Here is a 25,965-nt window from a genome sequence, read left to right as displayed (position 1 = left end):
TAGGGACGATACCCAGCTTAAAAAGAAAAGAGAAAACACCATTCACAATCTATTTCATGTGTTGGCTGTGATCAAGATGGTAATGTACATGTGGATCTCCCGCTGCCAACTACAGAAGACAAGGCTGTACATACATACCAGGGTGCTTTCATCAGTGTACACTAGCTGTAGCCTATAGGTGTGCAAGTGCCAGGCAGGTAAGTACATGCATCAGCTCCCCTTGCTGTATCTCCAAACTGCTTTTTAACATTGCCTGGAAAAAGGTCCAGCATAAAGAGAAACCCCAGTGCACAGATGTTAAATGTTGGACTGGGACTGGGAAACCAGGGTTCAAATCCCTGTTCAGCAATGATGCTCATCAGGTGACCACGGGCCAGTCACTGTCCAGCCTACCTCACAGGGTTCTTGAGAGAATAAATTGGGGAAAGCCATGAACACCTAGGAGGGAGATGAAAACTTAACTGTTAACAACAACACCTCCTCCTCCTCCTCTCCGAGCATCAGGAGGAGAGAAAGATTAAGTGTTTTATAGCTGTGCTGCCAACATTCTGCTCTCTTTCCTTGAAGGAGAATCTTTGCTGCCACCATGCAATGTACCAGAAAAAGTGCAATGCACACAGCTCGCATTTCAAGTAACAAAAATACCAGAACGCTATATCCTATTTTAATTCTTCACAGTCTTTATCTCATCATCCTTACAATGATCCTTCCTGTGAAGGCACTGTGAAGGCACAGATTATGGTAAGCCATAATCAATGGTTTACTGTGAACACAGAGGTGCCTCTTGCTTCATTCTTCCCCTTGTGCAGGGCTGGTGCAACAAACCAATATCCCAGGCTTAGAGCCCTGTCCAAACAAGCCACAATCCTTGGCCAGAGATCATGGGGATTGTTGCTTGAGCTCACACTAGGGAAGTAGGAGCAATCCCTGCACATTCACAGGCAAACCATTAACGATGCCTCAGTTTACAGACTATGGAACTTAACTTCTAGGTTAGATTCAGACAGCTGCCCAGTTCAGATGTCAGAGTCAAGTCACATTCTGATCATCAGAGATGTGCTGTGGGCTTGAGTAGTCTCTCCAGTTTTCTGATACCATGATACCCTAAGCTGGGGAGAGAAATGAGCAGAGGAGCTGTAGAACATTCCTGACAGCCAAGCCATGATTAGGCTGTGGTGTCCGAACTACTACACCAGTGTGTATGGGGGATGTGTTTGGGTCTCCTGCATCTCACTTTTGATAGGTATAATTCCCTCCAAATCTGTTATGGGAGGACTGGTGGTGCAGGCCTATTTCGAGCAGGTACCAAAGCCATGTCAAGAAACCGAGCAAACCATTAGGCAGAACTTTGCCCTACTGTGGTGCTGCAAGAGAACATTTACTTCTAAATAATAACCACCATCACCTCAGAAAGGGGAGACACATCTACACATAACCGAGTGGCTGTGGAAGCACAGTGATCTCAGTGCTGAAAACCAGGAAGAGCTCAACACCTTGAGAAACGGACAGACACTCTCTGAGCAAACCGAACTAGCAAGAGCAAACATATACACTCTCATGACTGGCTGGCAGGGAGGGCAAAATGAACAGGCCACTTTACCTAAGTGCCTGTAGTAGGTTATTAGCAACAGATTACTAGCAATATATAAAAATAATTAGCAGTTCACCTGTCAGGTAAGGGCCCTGAGCGGTCAAGCTGAAAAGTGCCTCTGGTAGCAGAGCTCTGCAAAGCCCTGGGACAAGCTCAAGTCCTGTCCCATGATACTCAGCAAGTCCATGTCTTTCCAGAAGGTTTTGGAAGTGGTCTGGGCAACATGCATCTTGGATTGTTCTATACTACATTTCCATAGGACTTTAGAAGCAACGTGATCAGAAAAAGAAATAGAGGATGTTATAAGAAAACTAAAAGGGGGGGGGGAGCCCCAGGAGCAGATAGATTGGGAACCGAATATTGTAAAGTATTTAAAAATATATTGGTTTCTAAATTTAAAGTATTATATAATTCAGTAATAGAGGATGAGAGGATCCCTCCATCGTGGGAACAATCAATAATTATCTTAATTCCAAAACCAGGAAAAGATTTGAAGGATCCAGGATCGTATAAGCCAATTTCCCTAATAAATCAAGATGCTAAAATATTGACCACAATACTGTGGTACCTCTGGATGTGAACGGGATCCGTTCCGGAGCCCCGTTTGCATCCTGAAGCAAATGCAACTTGCATCTGCGCGGGTTGCGTTTCGCCGCTTCTGTGCATGCGCGTGACGTCATTTTGAGTGTCTGCACATGCGCAAGCGCGAAAACCGGAAGTAATGCGCTTCGTTACTTCCAGGTTGCCACGGAGCGCAACCTGAAAACGCTGAACCCGAAGCTACTTCAACCCGAGGTATGACTGTAATGGCAAAAAATATGACTAATTTTATTTATAAATAAAAACCAATGTGGCTTTGTGGAAGGAAGACAGATGTCTAGTTTAACAGGAAGAGTGTTGAATGAAATAGATATAATAAGAAATAAACTGAAAGCTGGTATAGTAGCATTGGATATTTTAAAGACTTTTGACTGTGTAGAATGGCTGGCGTTTAAAATGATTATAGAAAGCTTGGGATTTGGAGAATGATTTAAGGGATTAATCAATCAATTATATCTGAGGAACAAGGCATATGTCATAGTGAACGATAGTATAACAGAACAAATAACACTAGCCCAAGGTACAAGGCAAGGATGCCCCCTTTCCTCAATTTTACTTGTATTGGTCACTGAAACTCTGGCCAATGTAATTAGAGAAGATGGAAATATAAAAGGAATATGCAATAATGGAAAAGAAAAAATAAACTTATTTGCAGATGATACCTTGCTAATAATCGAAAATCTGTTGGAAAATAAGCAGGAATAGAGAAACATTTGGGAAAAAAAGGAGAAATAAAAGGGTCGTGAATTAATTGGTTCAAATAAGAGATGTTGATATTTAACTATGATGAAGAGGAAAAATGAAAATTCTTGAAATAGATATCAAATTAAGAAATGTAATAAAGTACTTGAGAATAACAAGAAATTTAAAAAAATTAGAACAAGAGAATCTTAACAAATTAAAGAGGGAAATTAAGGGAAAGCTGGAGGAATATAAAAAAATTAAAGCTTTCATGGTTTGGAAGAATAGCGATAATTAAAATGAAAATTTTGTCTAGAATAATTTTTTTTATTTAGAATTTTACCAATTATCTCTGGAGACAGAGATAAAGTGTTGGCAAAGTATGATTAATAAATTTTGTAATGGGATAAGACGCCTAGAATTAATAAAAGATGATGGTATAACCCCCAGAAAACAGGTAAAGTTATATTATATAGCAAATCAGTTAAGATATATCATAGATGTGATAACAGAACAAGGCGAGTTAGAATGGTTAGAGTGGTACACAAGGAATGAGGGAGAAGTTCGTGAATATATTTTTTAGCTAACCAAATAGGCAATTGTAGCAGAATACTGAAAATCCCTTATTAGGACACTGACAAACTGGAACGTGTCCAGAGGAGGGCAACCAAAATGGTCAAAGGCCTGGAAACGATGCCTTATGAGGAACAGCTAAGGGAGCTGGGCATGTTTAGCCTGGAGAAGAGGAGGTTAAGGGGTGATATGATAGCCATGTTCAAATATATAAAAGGATGTCATATAGAGGAGGGAGAAAGGTTGTTTTCTGCTGCTCCAGAGAAGCGGACACGGAGCAATGGAGCCAAACTACAAGAAAGAAGATTCCACCTAAACATTAGGAAGAACTTCCTGACAGTAAGAGCTGTTTGACAGTGGAATTTGCTGCCAAGGAGTGTGGTGGAGTCTCCTACTTTGGAGGTCTTTAAGCAGAGGCTTGACAACCATATGTCAGGAGTGCTCTGATGGTGTTTCCTGCTTGGCAGGGGGTTGGACTCGATGGCCCTTGTGGTCTCTTCCAACTCTATGATTCTATGATTCTATTAAGAAACATCATTGAGAGATGAGCAAAATATAAAGGAAAATTGATACCAGTAAATTCCCAACTAACTCCGGTAGCGAAGATAGAAGACTTCCCAGTAAATTTTTAAAAGGAAATTGAAAAAGAAGTGAAAGAGAAAAAAAAAATACTTAAAATAAAGACATGGGTGGAGAAAATGAGAAGAAAAGAACAAATAAGAGAAGCTCTAACAGGAAGTAAAATAACTTGGTTTAACTGTATACAATTGGAGCAATGGACAAAGAAGTGGTTATGAGAAAATAAGAGCTGCAAAGAATATACAATTTTTTAAAAAAATGATTATAAAAAAGGAGATAAAGGAAGAAAATATAGTTATAAAAGTGATAATTAAGTGAAATTTATAAAATATTAGTAGAAATGGAGGATCAACAATATCAATTAAAAGGTGTGTGAGAAGGAGAAAACAGGGCAGATAAATAGTCAATGCTGGGGGTAAATATGGGAGAAACACAATTTGAAAATGTTGTCTACAAGGATAAAAGAAAATTATTATAAGTTAGATGGTATTTAACACCAGTCAGATTTAATCAAATAAACAAGAAATATTCAGTGTTATGTTGGAGGGTATGCCAGGAAACCGGGACTTATGTTCACATATTGTGGTGGTGTAAATATGTACAATTATTTGGGCAAAGGGTGTTTAAGGAGATAATAGAAATCACTGGGTCCAGAGTAGCATGATTATCAATTTGCAATGGGGTGGAAGGTTCACAGGCTATGAAGGACTTGCTCACAAATTTACTGAAAGCAGCACAAGCTATTATAGCTAGGAAGTGGAAGGGGCAAGGTGAATATAAAATAGAAGAATGGTTTAAAGAGGTGTGGGATATAGCTATTGATAATAAATTAACATGTGCTATTAAGGTAAGATGGGGAATATGCAGGAGAAACGATTTTGAGGTGATATGTAGGGTTTTTGTAGAATTTGTATTGTTAAAACAGAAAGGGGTTAAACTATCACAAGAGGTGCTGAAATTCTGGGAGGGTGGATAGTTACAATGGAATGGTCTTAGGGGTGGGGTGCACATTATTATTCTTATTTATTTATTATCACTTTGTCAAAATAAATAAAAAAGCAGCAAAGTGAGACCAAATTTGCAGAGGCACTCAGAACACGGTGACTTGCTAGAGGTCTTTCACAGAGCAGTGACTAGCCTATAGGACAAGTGGCTATTCCTAGCAACTTAGACAAGCTACAGTAAGACTGAGTGAAGTTCCAATATATTCAAAGGTAAGGCCCTGATTATATGATATCTACAGTTGTGTGGATGCTGGCACCTGGTGGTTATTTACCATGCCTTCTAAGAGGTCAAGCTGTATGCCTTACAAGGAGTTGTTTGGAAGAAGCTATGGGACAGCAGCAGTGGGGCCACTCCAGACAGTGAAGAGGCCAGAGACCATCTTGGCTGTGAGTCCTGAAGACCTGCTCCCTGCTTTGCAGGCCTTTCCCCACCTGGCCTGGGAGGGCCAGGGCCCTGACTGACTCCAGCTACAAAAGCTGAGGCTGCGGAACAGAATCTTGTTTAGGTGGGGTTGTTGGGGGATTGTTGTTGATGATGATGACTTTTTTTTGTATCTTTATTTTGGATCTGATGTGGAAATTATTCAATTTGCTTGTGTACTTTTTGATGTTTTGTTTATTGTTCATGGCTACTTTTGTTACGTCTGTAGTTACATAATCTTTTATATGTTGTATGCTGCCTTGAGCATGGTTTTAACTTTGGAAAGGCGGCATGCAAATAAAATGTTTTGATTGACTGATTGAAGAAGACCTAAATTAGAATGTGAACACAGGTTTCCTCAATCCAGACTCAGGGACTGAGTGTACGCTGCAACATTTCATTGCAGACACCCACTTCTGTTCTGTAATTCTGTTCAATGGACTGTGATCCAGCAACTGCAGAATCTACCAGGGGTGCCAACGTGAAAGTTGGTGGCTCATGAGGATAGGGATTTTCAGGAGAAAATGAAAAGGAAGTGTTTCTTGTCCTTACTCATATATTTTCCCACTACACTACACAGTGCTAAACAGCTCAGGTTTGGGGTTAGCTGCCAGCCATTAACCTGAATGCTTTATGTCATTTAGCTAAAAGTAGGATAGGTCAGAAGGGTGGAAAACAGAAAAGAGGACATGTTTTCTTTTCTCTCTTGAAACTTCTCCATATAAGAGAGGGATTTTCTCTTTTAACCTCATGGCACACATCCTTTCAATGGTAATCCCCAGTTCTAGGACACTATAAATTGTTATGGACTCAAGCAGGCAAATAATATGTTTCCCATACATTTCCTCATTATTTTCTTTCAATTGATGCTCTCAATGCTCTGTAGGACCTGAAAGTCACTCTTAATAGGTTCTTGTCAATTCATTTCAATTTTAAAAAATTCTTTTAATTTGTGAATTATGCAAGTACCCCCGCTATTTCTGGTAGGCCCATTTTCTAAACCGATAAAAATGGGACCGCCTAAGTGTGATATCAATATAGGAGTCAATTATCTTGGAAATGCTATAACCTCATTTGAAAGTGGCTCACTGCCCCACCCTACATGTTCAGGTTCTCCGCTGGATAGAAAAATAAAATTATTTGTGCTTTTTCAGTGGCAAAGCACTTGACCTCTCTACCTTAATGCGTTGTCTCCCACACCTAGGCATCCACGAAGGCTCAGCTTTCGTAAGAAACCCCCACATCTTTTAGAAATATTCTCCACTACACGCCCCTGTAAAAAGACCAGGAAGAGAATTCGATTGATGTGACCTTCCAGAGTAATTAGCTTTGCTTAACTTTCCATGTGGTAAATAACTTTCTCAATTTTTTTAGTAAAAGCATCAACTCCCCCCTGTTAACCCACTCCTCCCCTGGTTGATACCCTTTTTGATTCCAACCCTCAAATCCTCCTTAAATTTGTGTATTTAAATTCTGTACTCCAGAAACTTGCGTCCTGTAGAATGTCTAACATTTATATGTACTTGGCCCATAATAAGCTGAATCTAGGGCAAGGTCACACAATCCCTGTGTGCTGCCCTAGATTCTTCTTTGCTAGTGGCAAATTGGTCATCTGAACCTATAGGCACAAATTATGATTTGACATGCCATCATTCAAGCCACATTCACGGTTGTTTGCTGCAATATACTCTTTTCCCAGTTTGCGCCTGCAAAAGACAGCCCACAGACAACTATTTTACTTAACAAAATATGAGCTGACAGGAGCCATCAGCATGACAGAAAACCATTAGCCAGCCGTGCATAGGGTCCTGTCACCGAGCCACAATAATATTATAATTGGAGAAGTTCAGAGAGCTGGTTTTCTGCACAAAAATCTAACTCGGATTGGCTCCCCGTTACACAATTTGAGAACCCCTGGTATGAACAGTATAGCTTTAAAGCTCATGCCAGAAGTTCCTAAGTCATATCCGATGGCACGGATCTGACTGCCGCAATGGGAAATTTGACTACATGAGGAAATAGGGAGCTGCCTTATCCCATTGGTCCACCTAGGTCAGTACTGTCTACTCTACATGGACTGGCTGTGGCTCTCCAGGATTTCAGACAACCCTACTTGGGGTATTTCCCAGCCCTGCTTTGAGGTGCCGGGGTCTGAACCTGGGTCCTTCTGCATGCAGGGCAGATGTTCCACCATGAGCTAGGCTTCTTCCACTTGGAAGCCACTAATGCGGCTAAGAGCCCCAAGGAACCAGAACAGGTTCTTTCCACGGCAATGGTTATCACATAAAGAATAGATTTTGTGCAACTAGGAATGGACCAAAATATTTTGGTGCCTGAGGAAGGAAATCCAAATGGCAAACTTACCAAATGGTTGTTTGTTTGTTTTTTAACCCAAATGGTTTACAATCTGCTGCCCTTAGCAGCACTCCAAAAAGGCCACCACCCAAAATACGCTGTCTCACCCATCCTAATGGTGCATTATTCTTGCAAGCGGCCAATGAACTAATTGCCCAGATCTGCTAAATGGGAAGTTACCACCCCTAGATCTTTCCCCAGTAAAAATATTAACAAGTTAGGAATCCATGTCTTTGCACACAGGTGAGAGTTCACACATCCACAAACCTATGTGCATAAAATAAGTTAGCGCAGTTTCAGTATCTGAAATCCTGGAGCTAGAAACTAGAAATTAACAATCCTATCTCTGGGGAAAGATGCAAAAGATTACACAGTTTATTACTGATCTTACACAGCGCTGTAATTACAGTTTAACCAGAGAAATTGTTTCTGCACACCACTTAATTATACCTCTATGTCCCTCTGGAAATCAAACAGGTCAATGCGCTGCCAGTTGCTGCCATCCAGGGCCAGGACATTCCATGCCTGCAGTGAAAAGGGAGAAGACAGTGAAAAGAATGTAAAATGTGGGGAAATATGGCAGAAATATAAAGCAAAACTTGGGTCTAATTTAAACCGACACCAAAGCCGCTGGCCCTTAATGAGGTGCAGCTTCCAGTGGGATGCTTCTAGCAAACCCATGCGTGAAAGGCCCCAACGATGCACAAATGATTTTCAGTGTAGCAACAGAACTGCTGAGAGAATGCTTAAATCATTGTTTGTTCTGGTTGCCATTTCTTTCTCTTTAAAGAACCACAGACAGTTGGGTCTTCCACAATTCTGAAACATGCACACGTGGTGACTACACTCAAATGCTCAGGCTACGGTGCCATACTTTGCAGTGAACGACATGATTAAAAAAGAGGTGACTGCATTGGCTGATGATGCCTTGGAATTTTCTAGTTTCACACTAAAAAACAAAAAAGCTTTAAAGCACACATTTTAATGGCTCACATATAACAAATGGGAGTGTTATATTAAAGTAACTCTATTAACAAAAATAAAGTTCCCTAAAAAAGATCGGTAAGAGATGTACTTACATTTTCAAAATTACCTCTTGGCACTTTGCCATGTCATATATATTATTTTGCATTACCCACTGAGGAAGGTTAGAACAGAACAGGCAATGGAAGGGGCCATGGGGGAAAAAAGGGAAGCAAAGAACTACAGAATGTGAGAGTCTTGCTGGATCAGATGGAAGGCCCACCTAATCCACATAGCTGCTATATCCCTATAGCAGCTAATAAGACCCATGAATTGGTTTATATTATTTTTTAAAAAAACCCATGGCAACCATAAGATAAAGATGCATTTTGTTAATTTTGACTGTCCAGACCGCTAATTTCACTAGTGTTATGAGAGAGGAAGCAAAACATCTACTCCACATCATACATAATTTAAAAAACTCAATTCGCCTCCCCAGCTGTCTTTTTTTACCCAAATAAAAAAATCCCAAGGGCATTAGTTGTTTCTTCGTAAGGAAGATGCTTGAATCCCTGAATATTTTGGGCTTTCCTTCTCCAGTGCTACAATATCCCTTTTGAGATGGGACAATCAGAATGAAGTACGGAAGCTTTGTAAATAGCGGCCATTTTATTTTTGGTCCCTTTCTTAAAGATTCCCAGTATGGAATTTGCTCACTCCACTGATGTTGCACATTGAGTTAACATTTCCATGGAGCTATCCACCACAACCTGAAGATCTATTTCCTGGACAGTCACAGACAGGTCAGAACCCATCAGGATTTTTTTGCCCAATGTGTAAGCATGTGCCAGTGCTTACTAATAACTATGTGCTGGAGAAACAAGCAACAAATGTGAATTTGCATGACCCACCTTCCTCATCACAGCGATCTCAGTGGTTTAGCTACAGCTTCAGCACTCTCTCCTTCAGAGTGTGAGCCTGAGCATCAGTTCCAGTCAGGCATTTAGTGACTGGGGCAAACTATGAGTTCATAATGTTCTTTTTTTAAAAAATAAAATAAAAATGCAGGTTGGTACTTAATTATTTTGTTAACCTATGGATTATTATGTTTCCATAATAGCAGTCACATCTCCACCCAGAATTTTTATGATAAACAGATGCACACATATCCTACAGGAGAGAGGGGAGCATTAATCCCTGTATGCCCGACATTTTCCACAATCAAGAGAGACATGCCAGTGTTTGCGTCTGAGAGAGCTAACAGAAAAATAATAATATTTGACATAGGTTAGGGACCTTCCCTTTTGCTACAGTGATAACCTTTTACCCCATTATTCAGTATAGGGCAGTTGGCAGAAACATATAACATCTCTTTGTGATTCTCAATCCTAGGCTATTTGAAAATCTCAAAATAGTAAAAGTCCACCCAGTTAGATTTGGCTGGTCGAAACTAAGACAGACCTCAGCTGGTAATATTACAAAAAAAGAAAAGTAAAAAAAAAAAAAAAAGGTGGGTGGGGAATACAACCTGTGGGGAGGATGTGCATTCTGTGTCTCTGCACTTGTACAATTAAAGGAGTATCATACCACTTTTTACAGTTATGGCTTCTCCCAAAGAACCCTGGGTAGTTTGTAAATGGTGTTGAGAGTTGATAGGATGAAAAACTCCTATTCCCTTCATGGAGCTACAATTCCCAGAGTTCTTTGGGAAGAGGAATTGAATGTGAAACCACTATGACACCTGTAGCTCTGCGAGGGAAGAATAACAGTTTTCAGCACCCTTGACAAACAAAAGTTGCCAGGAATCTTTGAGGGAAGCAATGATTGTTTAAAGTGGTATGCTTTAAATATATAGCGCAAATGGGGCCTCTGTTGAAATATCCCTTCAAACTGACACTTTCTTGGCTCTGGGATATGATGACAAACTGGAGGTGCCCAAGAGACAAGCAATTAAAACCTTACCAGTACTAGTTTGCAAACATTCTTACCCTGGAGACCTGAGCGCAACGGCATAGCGTGACCACATCCAGGAAGGAGAATATTCTGTTAACAAACACATACATACAAATAACTAAACATTGGAACATGCACATGGGATTCTCCTCACAAATTGTTTAGCAACAATTGGTATATTTGGTCTTGCAGCCTGTTTCCAGTGCCTGGGCTCAGCCCTGAAAAATTAAAAGTGGAATAGGATTTAACATTTGACCAGTCAAAAAATATGTAGCAATTTGACCGGTCAAATACCTATAGCACTCATCTGATAGAACTGTAACAAAGATTGATTCTTGGAATAACAAACAGCAAATAATCAAATATGTGTTATTTCTCTATTAGGGTTAATTCCTTATTATATGACAACTGGAATTAAGAGATACACTTACTACAAACAGCAAAATCAGTTTACTGTTTAAAATAATGGCAATGAATTCTATCACACTACTTCACACATTATAAATGTCTAATAGCAATATTTATGAGCTCAAGCAATCCTTGTCAATACTGACACGTTTTGTTAAAAATGCAGTTAAATAAAAAAAGCAAAGTAAAACTAATAAAAAAGCTAGTAGCATGAATACCACATAGCAAGAATAAAACACAGATTTTAAGTGTGGTTGGGGATGAAAAGAGAGGCAGACAGAGATATGATGTACTCAGACACTTGCAGGACTCTTGCCTTTATTACTGAATGGCACTAGGATGCAATTAAAATGTAGGCCGTCTTTGTGCAACACTTGACTGTACTGACTTTTCAGCAGGCACTGCCCATCCATTTTCAAATGCATCTTCTTTGTTTAAGGGCTAGCCACTCTTAGAATTGAAAGTGGAAAAATCTCAGGAAACTGAACCCATTTTGCACCTTTTCTGTGCTCCTGAAGAGTTATGGCACACAAACGGCCCTTCCTTTAATCTCTTAATACGTGACGCAGCATTTACGATACAGACCACAACTGCAACACGTTGGTAACACCACTTCCTTTTGAATGCATTCCTTTTTTTCCTGGGATTTATATTCCCTTCTTCTCTCCCTAAATGTACCTGAATACTAGAAATCTATCCTATACCCAATCCCTCAGAAAAGCTTCAACAAGTATGAAAATCGAGAAACAACAAGGATGCTCTAGTCATTAATTTAAATGCATCCGTGTGCTCTCAGGCGGTTTATGATAGGGTTCATTTGCGTTGTATCTCCAGGGATGGGCATGGATCTCTTTGCGTTAAGAAACCTATGCAAACTTTCCAAGGATATTTCAAGGACTAAAAACAGCACTGAAAGCTGCCTAAAAGCTCAGTAGGAATGCTCTTTTAGCCAAGCCAGAGCAGCTTAGAGACTCTGCAGGCATTGTTTAGTTACACACCCCAGAGCTGCAATGAACTGATGATGATGCAGCTTCTTCTTGCCATCAGTGAGGTTGGAATTCCTCAGAGCATTCCTCAGTCTGGGCTAGAACAGGATCCCACAGCTCCATACTCCATGAACCTGGCAAAACCATTGTGCATTTGCATGATTCTTTTTGTGCTCTCCCTCCAAATTATTTCTGCTCACCCTTTCTGTAAAGCGGAAAACGCTTCACATCACTAGGAAGTTAGTCAAGGGGAAGGGCAGCGATGAGAATCACAAAGATACAAAAAAGAAGATAATCATGTATTTTACTGGATCACCACCTTGATGTGAAATACATGCAAGTTTTTGATTTACACAGACTACATCAGGATGAATGAAGTGGTTAGGAAAGGGTGGAAAGATGTTCCAGAAACTGGCTTAACCCTGGGCATGCATATTATCTAGAAGAAATGAAAGATATTTTTACTGAGGTACAGTCATGTTCGTTTTTAATATTTATACACCAAAGAACTTGGAATCTACACACTTGGGGGGGGGATGGGACATATCCACTCCTTTGTCCCATTATCATCATCTAGACTGGGAGTACTCTACTCCATATATAAACTGTGTGTTTCCAAACCAGAGAACAATAGGCAAACAGAAAGTAACTCTCAGGCCTTATCCGACAGTTTTCCCCTTTCCCAGTACAGTCGTGCCTCGCAAGACGAAAAGAATCCGTTCTGCGAGTCTCTTCGTCTTGCGGTTTTTTCGTCTTGCGTAGCAAGCCCATTAGCGGCTTAGCGCTATTAGCGGCTTAGCGGATCAGCTGATAAGCGGCTTAGCGGATCAGCTGTTAAGCGGCTTAGCGGCTTGGGAAAAAGGGAGGGAAAAGGAAAAAAACCCTGCAGGAACTCGCAAGACATTTTCGTCTTGCGAAGCAAGCCCATAGGAAATTCGTTTTGCGAAGCACCTCCAAAACAGAAAACCCTTTCGTCTAGCGGGTTTTCCGTCTTGCGAAGCATTCGTCTTGCGGGGCACCACTGTATGCAGAAACCTCCCCACTGCCATATATAGCAATCTTGGAGGAGGGTTAGACTTGGCAGGATGCGTGTCACAAGGTTTTAAAACTCAGCTCTCTATGAACCTTTCTTTACTTCTCACTCTTCAGAAATTTCCTCTCCATGCATTTATATGCAACAAAGCATGCAGGCATTATAATACAACATGGGAAGGTTTTAGGATTTTGAGAAAGAAAGCAAAGAAGATGCATTTTTGTAATGTGGATAAGTCCTTCACTGCAGTTTCTCAAATGTGAAAGTGCTTTACTGGGTTCCCACCTTGAGTGCCTCTACAAATGTTGCTAGACATTTTAATGTGAGATAAACTGTGGTTGCTAAGGAGCAGATTTTTAACAGGTGGCCAGTCAATTTTAATAATAATAATAATAATAATAATAATAATAATAATAATAATAATAATAATAATTTATTATTTATACCCCGCCCATCTGGCTGGGTTTCCCCAACTACTCTGGCGGCTTCCAACAAAATATTAAAATACAATAGTCCGTCAAACATTAAAAACTTTCCTAAACAGGGCTGCATTCAGATGTCTTCTAAAGTCTGGTAGTTGTTTTTCTCTTTGACATCTGGTGGGAGGGCATTCCACAGGGCGGGTGCCACTACCGAGAAGGCCCTCTGCCTGGTTACCTGTAACTTGACTTCTCGCAGTGAGGGAACCGCCAGAAGGCCCTTGGCACTGGACTTTTATTATATTATTGCAAGCAAATATTGGGCCAGAGCAGGTTGTAAAGCCCCCAACACAATGGTATATATTGTTTAATAAAACCTTCAGGGAGAAATTTAGTTTAAAAATCAAATGCTAAGAATGTACCACTACCACCCCAACTACTGCCAAAAACCCCTAGATTTCTATTTGGGTAGTGGCTTCTTCTAAACCATGTTGATCTATAAAAACCACCAATGAGAGCTAATTTTGAAAGGTGCAAGCATTTAATCATACCTACATTTCACTGAGATATAGAGTGGTACCTTGGTTTAAGAACAGCTTAGTTTATGAACAACTTCGATTAAGAACGCTGCAAACACGTAAGTAGGTGTTTTGGTTTGTGGACTTTGCCTTGGAAGCAGAACATGTTGAGTGTGTTCCATTTGTAAACTGAGTCCCCCACTGCTATGGGAAAGCACACCTTGGTTTAAGAACGCTTTGGTTTAAGAATGGACTTCTGGAACGGATTAAGTTAGTAAATCAAGGTACCACTGTATAGCAATCTGTTCTAAGAGAAAGTCCACCTCTATGTTGGCTTTGTGTGCTTGTGTGATCTCCCATCAGCAACACAAAGGCCACCTTGCCAATATCCATTTGCTCAGCTCTGCTTTTTAAGAGTAATACGATTTCAGTCCCTTGCATGTTTAATTAACCTCCTGACCTCTGTTGCTTAATGCCTCTACTTAAATAGCTCACTTTAGGGGAGGGTGGAATATACTACAGTAAGTAGGAGAGAGAGGGACTGATCAGCTCAGCTCCAAAGTAGCCCCAAGCCACAGTAGCGAGGGAAGAAGTATGATTACTGATTTATAATTTCTTTTTTATACCGCTTAATTAAAAATCTCTATGCAGTTTACAAAACCACACTAACACAAAAAATGCAAGCATTATTCCATAAAATTACCCCCAAAACTTGCAAGAAAGCACTAAATGGAAAGAACCAGCATAACATCATACTAGACATCTGACAGTTTCAAGTGGTTTTTCCATTAGTTTACACTGGGGCTTTTATTGTATTGGGTAATTGTTTTATGATAATTATATAGTATTTAAACTTTTAGCATATTATTTAGCCTTATTCACTGTGTATGTATTGGAGTTTTATATTGGAGTCTTATTTCTTAAGTTTTCAAGACCAACAATTGAATTTGTGGTTGTTGTTGATTATCTGAGGATAATTTAGTGTTGCATTTCTGGGTTTATATGCTATCCAACAACATGTCCTCAGTACAATTACTTCTACAGCTACTATGAGTAACATATATCATCCGCCGGTAACATTAAGGTGAAATTATGTACTAGGCTGATCATGTTTATTCCACGAGGATACATGTCACTAGAGAGGTTTATATAGAAAATTTACATGTTGCACGAGGGACCTGGGTGTAATTGTTAGGATGACACCAGCCATGTTTCTGAAGTAGCTGGGAAGGGAGAAGAGTTCAGGGATTGTTATTTTTTTAAAATATTGTCATAAGTTGTGTATCTTTGTTTCTCAATTTGATCCTTTGTACGTACTGTGGTATTTTATGCACTGTGAGATGGTTATTTTTATTGATTATACTTTAGAAATTATTCAATGGAATTGCTAAGGGTGAATTTTTGTTTAATTATTATTTGCTGGTATTTTGAGAGTTAATTTTACTGTGTACTATTATATTCTAATGTATTATTGAATATTACTTTATTTGATATTTTTATTGTAAAGTCAAGTTTTTATCATGACTTTTTTGTATTGGATTTGATTATTATAAGGTGTGTGATCTTTGCTGTATACTTGGTTGTTGCAAATCCACCTTGTGCATAGTAATATAGAAAGGTGCTCTACAAATTAAAAGTGAAATGGAACGGAATGAAATGAAGGCAGTGTGGAAACCAGGCCTTACCGTTAGCTAAATACTACAGTTAAATGGGGAGGCCTTTTTTAAAAGGCCTCTAAGTCTAATGTTTGGGGCACTGTAGCAGTTGTAGAATTGTTGCTGAGCAACTAGATGTGTTTCAACCTGCTGTGTTCCAGACCACAGCTTCAAGAGACGTATATGAAGGTCAAAGTTGAGGTAAGAGCTCACACTTTCTCTCCAATGGCTCTAGATGTCACAGTAATCTTTTTGTCTTTACCCACGGGTAGAATCCAAAGGGGGAGAAAAGCAAAAGTTGCATCCCAACTATCACTGGCTGATGAAGGGACTTATTTTATTGGATAAGCACTTTCTAGTCCTAATTTTGTATATTTAAAGGAGGGGAAAAATAATTTCTGGGACTGCTAGCCAAACCACAAAGAGCTGCAGAAACGTTCCATAAACCCTTGGTGTGTGCAAATACTTGCCCTTTCAAAATGAGCAATTTTACAAGCTGTCATAACTACAGCAACCCAGTAAAGGGAAGCTACAAACCCCTCAAAAATAAAGAATATATTAACTGAAACCAAAAATGGAAAAAGCAAAAACACCCTTGCCTGGAATTCAAAGATATCAAGGGGCTTTCCCAGTTTCCTGTTCTGATTCTTACACCTCCTTATATCCTGCATTGGAGACAGAATGCTCTCCAAAGTTCCTGTCAGTTTTGAAAACTGCTTCTTGGGCACTGCAGGGAGCCACAATAGTAAAAACAGAGCCCAAGGGACAACTATACAGGCAGAAGCTCTTCATAGGGTGCATTGGATCATACGTTTGAAACCAAGAGCACTGAACTTTCTAGCAATGACAACATAATGCTGTAGATCTTTGAGTGAGAACGGGAATCTTGGGGGGCAGGCGAATTTTGAATGCTATTCTTTTGAAACAAACAGTCTTAGTGAGCGAATGGGCAGTAAAACGGTAAATGAAATTCAGTGTAAACAAGCGTAAAGCGATGCATGTAGGGGCAAAAGAAATAATAATCTTAAAGTGACATATACAGTGATGTGGGGGGTTGAACTGGTGGTGACTGACAAGGAACGAGACCTTGGGGTAGTAGTGGATAGCTCAATGAACATGTTGTCCCACTGTGTAGCACATCTTAAGTATCTGCCTAGCCTTCCCTTGGACTGACCTGTTTTAATATCACTGCTATATATTCACTTTTGCTCACCACATTCACAAATGGGAATGGCTCCCTCTTCTTTCTCCAATGCAAATATAGCTTCCCAGCCATCTCCAAAAACCAATCCCCCAGAGATACAATCAGGTTGAGATTAAACAACAAATACTTAAGCAACAACAGAAAAAAACCAGCCTTTAAGGCCAAGGGCAAACAGACACAAAAACAGGATTTCCCTGAAAACTGGAGCAGTCACTAACCCCTCTTGTCCCTCTAACTGGGAACTCCAAACCCACCCAAGCTGCCCTGTTACTGATAGGTATGTGAAGGCAGGCAAAAATTAATTGAGGGCTACGTTATTGCAATTTTCCGCAAGGCTAGATTAAACAAAAAGCTTTCTCACAAGAATAAGAAGTGACAAAAATCATCACTATAGAAAAGTGCTGCATGGCTTGAAGAAGTGCCTACGGTAAGGGAGCAGGAACCATCGCAACATGATCTCTTATGCAAGGATGGATGCCACTGTTCAGGCCTAAGCTCTGGCCTACATTTAATGGACTGACAACACAGTTGTCCTCTAGTTCTCAGGTGTGCTGGAAAGCAAACAGGTTCCAGATCCGTTCAAATACTAGCATCATAACTCATCAAATGTTATGATATTGTGTTTCCTTCTTTACCACTGCACATTTATGTGGCTGCCATCTGTGTTGAGTGTGTGTGTGTGCAAAAGAGTTAGAGCGAGAAAAAACAAACAGTGTTGGCATGGTACTCCTGTCCCCTATTTTCCTCCCTTGTGTTGCCAGAGCATGATGAAGTGGCAGCAGAAAGGGCAAACAAACCTCCAGTGTCAGACACAATGTAGGAATCCCAGTGCAAAGTCATCATGATTAGAAGCCAACCTGTTGTCCACACTACTGCAACTCAATGGGAGAAAAATAATGCTTTTCACTCAACACCCCCGTACATGAGACGTTCTTTGGAATGAAGGAATGAGGGAACAAGAACTTACACAGCAGGGCTGTATGAAAACACACCAGCCTTTGTCTGACAGAAACTGATGCCCATTTATAAGCCTGTCCCCTTGATAAGACTCCCTTTCAAAGGCTGCCCTGCCAATGTGCATTAATGAATTTTCGCAGTATGCACAACAGAAAGTTTCCAGTTCTCAAAACTCTTGCTTATGGTTTAACTTTTTATAAACTCAATCCTCCTCGTTTGTTCCCAAGAGCAAAGTTTGGCAGAACCCTGAATGCAGAACTCAGCTTCTCAGGAGGAATTCCAGAAAGACTGCCGTATTAATCTGCTGCTAAATAAATAAATAAATAAGAAGTGGCTTGCAAGACCTCCAAAATTAATCATTTTATTGTGGCAAAGCTTTCATAAGCAACAGCTTGCTTCTATACGCATTCCTTAGATGTAAAGAGGTCTCCGGGCTTATCTACATTTTGCCTTTAAGGGTAATCTCGAGTATGCAGCTTTCCATAGTAACTCTGCCAACTGCATGAAGGATTTATATGAGAGCTAGACTACAGCAGAGTACAGTGGTGCCCCGCAAGACGAATGCCTCGCAAGACGGAAAACTCACTAGACGAAAGAGTTTTCCATTTTGGAGGTGCTTCGCAAAACCAATCTCCTGTGGGCTTGCTTCGCAAGACGAAAATGTCTTGCGAGTTCCTGCGGGGTTTTTTCCCTTTCCCCCCTCTTTTTCTAAGCCGCTAAGCCGCTTATCAGCTGATCCGATAAGCCGCTAATAGCGCTAATCTGCTAAACCGTCAATGGGCTTGCTTCGCAAGACGAAAAAACCGCTAGACGAAGAGAATCACAGAACGGATTCTTTTCGTTTTGCGAGGCACCACTGTAGTGGACTTTGATTTGGGTTCAAGTCTCTGCTCTCAGTGTATGCAGCCTTATAGAGTTGTGAGGCTAAAACAGGATAACTCATGTGCCGATTATTTCTAAGGAGTCAGTTATACCCCTGAATATCTATTGTAAAGAAATTCAATGAACATTTTTCAGGACGATTCTAAAACACATTAAGTTAACAACTAAAATTTAACCACACAATTAGGCTACGAAGGATACAATCAGGTTAGTTTCAATGGTCCCTACCTTCCCCAACTGCAAGCAAATGGCTTGCTAGTGTGAAAACTCAGGTAACTGTTGACCCTATGGCCATACCAAAGTGTTTGGTAAAACAGAGCACATCAATAACCTCATAACACAAAGCTGGGCAAGTAATATACAAATACATGAACAAATGGGGGTGTTTTCGTGGGGCCTGCAAGACCAAAACCTCTATGATCAGTATGCAGATTAACAAACATCCAGCAATGGAAATATATGAAAATGCAGTTTATTATTTATATCTGAAGAGCTTCAGGCAAGTTACAATACTTAGCAAATCCTCAAAGCAACTATGTGAAGATTCAGCTCAGTGTGTGATTTGCTGAAGGCTAGTCTGATATGCTTCACTGCTAAGTTGATCTTCCATATCCAAAATAAACAAACCTTCTATCCCCCTGATCCGCAATGTGGGCTAAAGTTCAAGAAACCAGAGATAACTTTAATCACCTAAAGTTTTTGTACACTGTACTAGAAGTGATGTTGGAAAAATGTTTGAAATTCCCAGAAACCAGCTCCAAAAGTCTGGGAGACAGAATCCAATATTTAAGAAAGAAATAATCAGTAAGTAAGCTTTAGGTATTGACTATTCTGCTAGATGGAGAGAAAGGCCAAGTGATGCTATCTAACAGCCAGTATATGATGTCACAACCTTTAAAACGAGCTGTAACAATGTAAAGCAGCCTATCGCTGATCTACCATGTCTGTAACCTGAGCTAACTGGATTGGCAAGTTTCTTTTACCGGTTCTTTTATCTCACGTTTAACATTAGAGTCCACCACTTTACACTTAAGCAGGTACTTGCTACTGCTCACTGGTATGCACACATACAAGCCACCTTAAAAAAACTGCTGACATTTAGTCGGCAAAGAGGCAGGTAAAACTGGTACAATCTGCAAGCCTGATGAAAGATTAGACAGGTTGAAGTTACAAGATGGTAGGTTGAACATAGTAAATATATAGCTGTCCCTTTACTATTTTCACACTTTCATAAGCAATATAGTATCTGTCTCTGACTTGATAGAATCAAATTTTAGGCAGCAGAATAGAGCATACAATCCATAAATCAAGATTTGAGAGACTGACTCAACTCCTCCTATCAGTTCACACGTAGTTCATGATTTTTGAAAAGGAGAATTATAGGATGAGTGAATAACATCCACTAGGAAGTATGAAAGCAGCACGAATGTATGTTAATTCAATCGTTTTAGAATATGCCAATATGCCACAGCTCTGCATCTTTACAATGGATTTCCAGTGTCAACTTTAATAGCAAATGTTTCCCATCCCTCCTCTATTTGCATTACGTTTCCCATCCCTCCTCTATTTGCATTACCAAGAGCTAACAAAATATTATATACCACTAATAAACATTTTTCTTTGTTTCCTCTTTAGGCTATGCGTATTCTTAATTCCTGAGTTTATTTGTGTGACATCTTCAGGTACCTTGTATGTGCGGCAGAAGAGACACGTTTAACAATATTTCCAACTAGGGATGCTTGAGGAATCCCATATTTATGAATTCTGATATGAACTGACACCTCCCAGACTAATGTGCAGTTCAGATTTAGTTCCAACAGTTTTTACGCTCACTTTCCTAATGTTCCAATGTTGTCCTTAGCTCTAAAAATGTACCAATATTTGTTAGAATGTGCATTGTGCAAGAAAATGCATTTAGGAATGAGTGTTTTGAGAGATGCAAATTTTCATGCAGATCTTAAAAAAAAAATGCAGGTCAATGTGGAAACTGGACAGAAGCAACTGACAAGTGAACACATGTGAAGCGTCACAGACTGGAAACAGATTGACTAGTCCATTTGTAGTTCCAACAGTAAACCAGTGGTCAAGTTCTAGCTTCAACACAAGTTTATTATTAACAACTGTATCTAACTGCTAGCAATCAAATCTAATAAAACTTCAGAAGATAAAGCCAGGGTGTAAATCTTTAAAATTACATTCACGTCAAACTCTCAGTCAACCAGTTATTACTGGCTACAAACCACTAAAGGATGGTCAGGAACTTAAAAACCACAACACTTTAATATTAACCATCCTGAATGGCTGGAAAACGATCCCCCTTGCATTTGGAAGCCAATGGCAGTGGCATAAAAATCTATAAAGTTTGTTTTAATTTCCTCATTCAAATTTTGAGCTGCGAGTTGGCTCAAACTGAAGCACCTTGACCACAGTTGCTCTCTTTGGGAATCTAAAGCAGATTAGCAGTCATGCTGCCTTTCTTTTTAGGAGTCTACTTGTTTCTAATACACTGTTGCATTTTGGTAAATAGATTAATTACAAAGACCCCATAGTCTCCTGTGCTTTTTTCAGCCAAAGAAAACCAAACCACATAGTACTGTCCCTGAACTTCTCATTGCCTAAGGAAGCGGTAGTGGCAAGGCACATACCTTATTTAGGTTCCTAATACCTGTTGATTCTGCACGGCATAACCACACTCAGTAAAACTAGCCTGACTGACAGATTAAGAGATTTGGGAGATGTTTGCATAATTCTGCACCACCTTCAGAATTTGTTGAATTTACGGATTTTATTGACTTACAGTCAACTATGGTCTCTGCTCACTCAGCTGTTACCAAAACTCCTAGACTTGCACAAGCCAAAAGGCGACTTACCGAAGCAGCAGTTCTTTGGGAAGTTTTTTGTTGATTGCAGCCTCATCACTGTTTGAGAACATCTGCAATAGAGAAAGCAACAACATGCATTTACCCTGTTGTGTGGATCATTATCTCTTACAAACTTGGGGGAGCATGGCAACTTCATAAGGGAAAGCTATTTTTGAGGCAATCTGAAAAGGTGGCATTTGAAGAAGACATAGTGCCTTGCATGTTTATTTTAAAAGGCTGGTATTAAAATAAAGTGCAACTCACACTGAACATTTAGGGTTGTGTTGAATTCTAAATGAACTAGCATGAATAATATGGCAGTTTATTTTGGTTTCTCAGTAACAGGCCATACACCATATGCCCCCCCAACCCCTAAGTGTTTACCTTTTCCTGCTGGATTATGTGGATGTGCAACAGCTAGATACAGACTGAAAAGAATGGATCAGAATTCCAAATACAGTTTCCCCTTTATTAATTAGGCAAAAAGGTTCTAATCCCCTAAAATAATTTCCCTGTTTCAGATTGAACCTTGATCCTGGGGCATATTTGCTTTCTCAAAAGTGTACGTCTTGGATCACTTGCTTGAGTCATTTCCTCTGAAAATACCTTGGTGCGCTGCTTGCTTGTTTGCCCCCTGTCTATTAATGGAGCACTCTCTTATAACAGAGCTATAACAGACCTTGAGATAGAGAGATGTACTTCTAGATACAAGAAGTCATTTATCTCCAAGTCGCATCACTTGCTCATCTAGTAGGCAAGGGTAACCCTAACATATCAGCTGTTTATTATTGTTATAATTTATTTAATGTCTGTGTCACCTAACAAGTGTGACTCACAATAAAAGCAAAAACCTACAATGCCACAAATACAATTCGTTGGGGTTTGTTTTTTTAATAAAAAATACACCAACACAATAAAGGAGACATCAACAACAAAGTACCATTTTAAACAGAAAAACTAAATAGACACAGACCCCTCAATCGGCAAATAATAACCCCAATTAACAGTAGTAATCCACCAACATTTGTCAAACTGAGCTCTTCAGGATTTCATATCATAAACCATTTCTCAGAGCATATGGTATAGTAAATCATGCTGAAGCTAAACAGGTCTGGGTCTGGTCAGTGCCTGGATGGAAAAATGTCTGGGAACCCTATGTACACTTCTTTGTATTCCAATATGGAAGAATGGCGATATATAAATAGGAATGCAGGAAATTGTGTAGTCACTATAGTGGAGGGGAGCTGGCTGATGGTAAACTCAGTAGTGTGGGCTATTTCTTTGGCATTTGGACTTTGCACTCCAAAGATGGAAAGTTGGCATAACCAGTGGAAGTTTGCTGGGCATACATCAGCTAACAGCTAACGTGTTTCTCTCAGCATCTGTATCCCCATCAGTACCACATTCATGAACACTCTTCACTTGGAGAAGCCACAGCAGGCATACAATTCAACAGTTCAGATTTCTACACAAAGAGGAAGGTATGCAAACAGGGCCAAGAACTGAAGTAGTGGGCCAGCTCATATGACTTCACCAGTCATAGAAATCAGGATTTTTAAAAATCCATGTGTAGTATGTATTAAGATTTCAGCTGGCATGTAAAAGACACAACCTGGCTTGAGAGAGCAGGGGAACAAGACAAGAATTATTTGCTTCGGGTTTAAAATAGCCCGGCACGCCAAGCATTTTTTATGTGTGAATATGCAGGTAATCTCTGTGCATTGTGGTTATGGCTTTGCAGAAATAGACAAATAGGGACACTGTTTCCATAGAGTTACACTGCAGGTAGGTAGCATTTGTGAAAGGCTGGAAAAAAAAAAGTTATCAACATGTAACCACATCAGTTACCTAGAATTTTGATGCCAGTTCCTAAAAATTGCCCCACCGACCCAAGAAAATCCCAGAAAATGGTTTGCTCACCTGACAGAATTGGAGGCCCAGTTCAGAAAGCACATACCATGGGCTCATTCCTGACACACGGTTCCCTCATCCACTTCCTGGTTCTTTTATATTTGCTGTTAATAGCCAAATGAGAAAACTTGGGTTAGCACCTTGCCTCCAAACCGTGATTTGAAACCACACTTTGAAAGGGCTTTGTAAATCATGGTTTGGAGTCAAGACACCAGCCACATTTTGCCAATTCAGACCTCTTGCTATCATCATCCTTGGCCATTGTCCATGTCAGCTGGGGTACATGTGCGTTGGGAGTTCAATAATAGCCAAAGTGTAACAACAGATACCCCACACCCAGTTTACTATGATGTTTGAGTATGTAAAAAGTTAAATGAAGACTTCGCTTGTGGGTCTAATTAAGGATAGAGTCTTGCCCTTGGGGTGCAAGACTTGGGTTCAAATACCCACCAAATTCACTGGGTGACCTTGGGCCATTCACTCTTTCTTAAAGAGGGGATCAATTGCCAGAAGGAAGGAGTGCATCAGAATTCTCTCTCTCTCAAGTGCTTAAAGATCTTGCACCAACAAACTCTAGCGAATGCATCTGAGGAAAGAATACAGGTGCAATGCAGACTGCACCCCATCCAGTAAAAAACTCAACACCCAAGTTTTGTTCTGCTCTCTTCCTCATGTTAAGAGCTCAGGTTAGGTCTTGCTGTATCTTATTTTACCCTTCATAAATCTTTGAAGTTGATCTGACTAGGAGCTGTCAGAACTGAACACTGCTTGATGCTAGGTCTGCTAAGCTCAAAGACCACTGCTCTATTTATTACCCCATTTATTACGAAGCAGCAGAACGGGTTGTTGCTTTCCTCACAGCAGATGTAATTTAAAAAAAAAATAATCGAGAAGAATCTCTACAAGCAGAAGCCTCACCTCATACTCTGTCTTGATGCACCAGATGTAACACAGCTATATCTACTTCAGTGGCACCCAGGTAAGCAAGTTTGCTTACAGCTAATCAATCATCTTTATAAGGTATGAGCTTCCAACCATTTATTACATGTCACTTCTGCAGAAACCAGGTCATGCAATTTAGTCAAAAGGAATCCTTCTCCCTGGACTTGAGGCCAATTTGTAGGGTAAAACACATGTGCCAAAATTATGAAGAGGAAGACACCATATACAAGTGTTATATGCTAAATGCTGGAAGCTTCTAAGTCAGCGGTTCTCAACCTGAGGGTCCCCAGATGTTGTTGGACTACAACTCCCATCATCCCTGAGCTCTGGCCTTACTAGCTAGGGGTGATGAGAGTTGTAGTTCAACAACATCTGGGGACCCACAGATTGAGAAAGGCTGTCTAAGTCAAGATGAGTGGGCAGCAGTGCTTGGTCTTAAGAGAAGAACATAGCTATAGAAGACATAAAGTAAAACTAGTAGAATGGAGAGAACCAGTGGGGCACAGTTATATATGGATACAAACTACAGCAGGGGTGTGAAACTTTTTTCAGCTCAAGGGCACGTTCCTTTCTGGTAACTTTCTGGGGGCCACATGCCAGAACTGGCTGGGGCCAGACACACAAAAAAGGCAGAGAAATGAATGTATATGTTACCTTTGTACAGTCAAGTAGTTTCTACACTTACTTACACACCCATCTCTATGTTTCTTCTAGGTAAGAAAGAGGCATTAGCAGAGTCCAAGGACAAACACAAACACTCAAGGGTGTGTGTGTGTGTGTGCAAGATCTGGGGAAAGTCCCAACTAAAAGGGTTTGGAGGATTGCATTCAACCCCTTTTTTTAAAATAATATTTATTAATAATTTCAAAATTACAGAAAAAAGAAAAAAAATTAAAAACAACACTACAATACATAGAAAAAAACAAGAAAAAAACAAAAAACAAAAACAAGACATAAAAACCAATGCAACAATACAGCAAAAAGATAAAAAAGGAAAAAAAGACACAAATCCCATATTACATATCTTTAACTTCCATTTGCTTGTTTCATTGACCTTCTCACACCTCCCTTTTTGTATTCTAGTTTGATTATTTCAGCAAATTCTTTCCATCTTTCTCAATTTTTACTAAATAATTTATCTTGACAATTTAACCTATTAATTAACTCAACAGATCCTTTCCATCCTTTCCCCATATTCTGTTATTCAAATTACCTTAAGTTATTTAACCTTATCTTACAAAAAAATACTTTAAAGCTTAACGCTTAATACTCGATTATACATAACTCCTGATATCTTTTCTACTAGAGTCATATAGTTTCATTCCAACATTTTCCCTAATGTTCATTAATTTTAGGCTAATTCCCTAGAAAAAAGTATTTTCTTTATAATTTTTCTTCCAATCTTCATCCAACGTCTCTTCTTCCTGGTCTCGGGTTGTGTCAGTCCTTACTGTCCATTCCATCTAGTC

At 39.8% G+C, this 25,965-nt stretch overlaps 1 protein-coding gene and 1 long non-coding RNA gene across 4 annotated transcripts in view; one reads left to right on the top strand and one right to left on the bottom strand.

Moving 5' to 3' along the window:
* Positions 1 to 25,965, bottom strand: part of FBXL20 (F-box and leucine rich repeat protein 20) — a 68,197-nt gene that overhangs the window by 16,471 nt on the left and 25,761 nt on the right. For 2 of the 3 annotated variants that reach the window (XM_081168694.1, XM_081168692.1), the window contains exons 2-5: positions 21,653 to 21,714; positions 10,756 to 10,810; positions 8,255 to 8,329; positions 6,628 to 6,722 (exon numbers count right to left, since the gene is read on the bottom strand). In XM_081168694.1, coding sequence (XP_081024820.1) covers positions 6,628 to 6,722; positions 8,255 to 8,329; positions 10,756 to 10,810; positions 21,653 to 21,714 — 287 coding nt within the window. Of the gene's footprint in view, positions 1 to 6,627; positions 6,723 to 8,254; positions 8,330 to 10,755; positions 10,811 to 21,652; positions 21,715 to 23,563; positions 23,659 to 25,965 lie in introns of all 3 variants that reach the window. The other variant, XM_081168693.1, reaches the window with a different exon arrangement.
* Positions 15,408 to 25,965, top strand: part of LOC308572559 — a 28,507-nt gene continuing 17,949 nt past the window's right edge. The window contains exon 1 of the long non-coding RNA XR_014001809.1: positions 15,408 to 15,940. This is a non-coding gene — a long non-coding RNA (uncharacterized lncRNA). The remainder of the gene's footprint in view (positions 15,941 to 25,965) is intronic.

Source organism: Podarcis bocagei, assembly GCF_964188305.1.
Source record: "Podarcis bocagei genome assembly, chromosome: 13".
Taxonomy (NCBI): domain Eukaryota; kingdom Metazoa; phylum Chordata; class Lepidosauria; order Squamata; family Lacertidae; genus Podarcis; species Podarcis bocagei.
The sequence above is the reverse complement of the archived record's forward strand: the minus strand, read 5'-3'. Positions and strand labels throughout refer to the sequence as shown.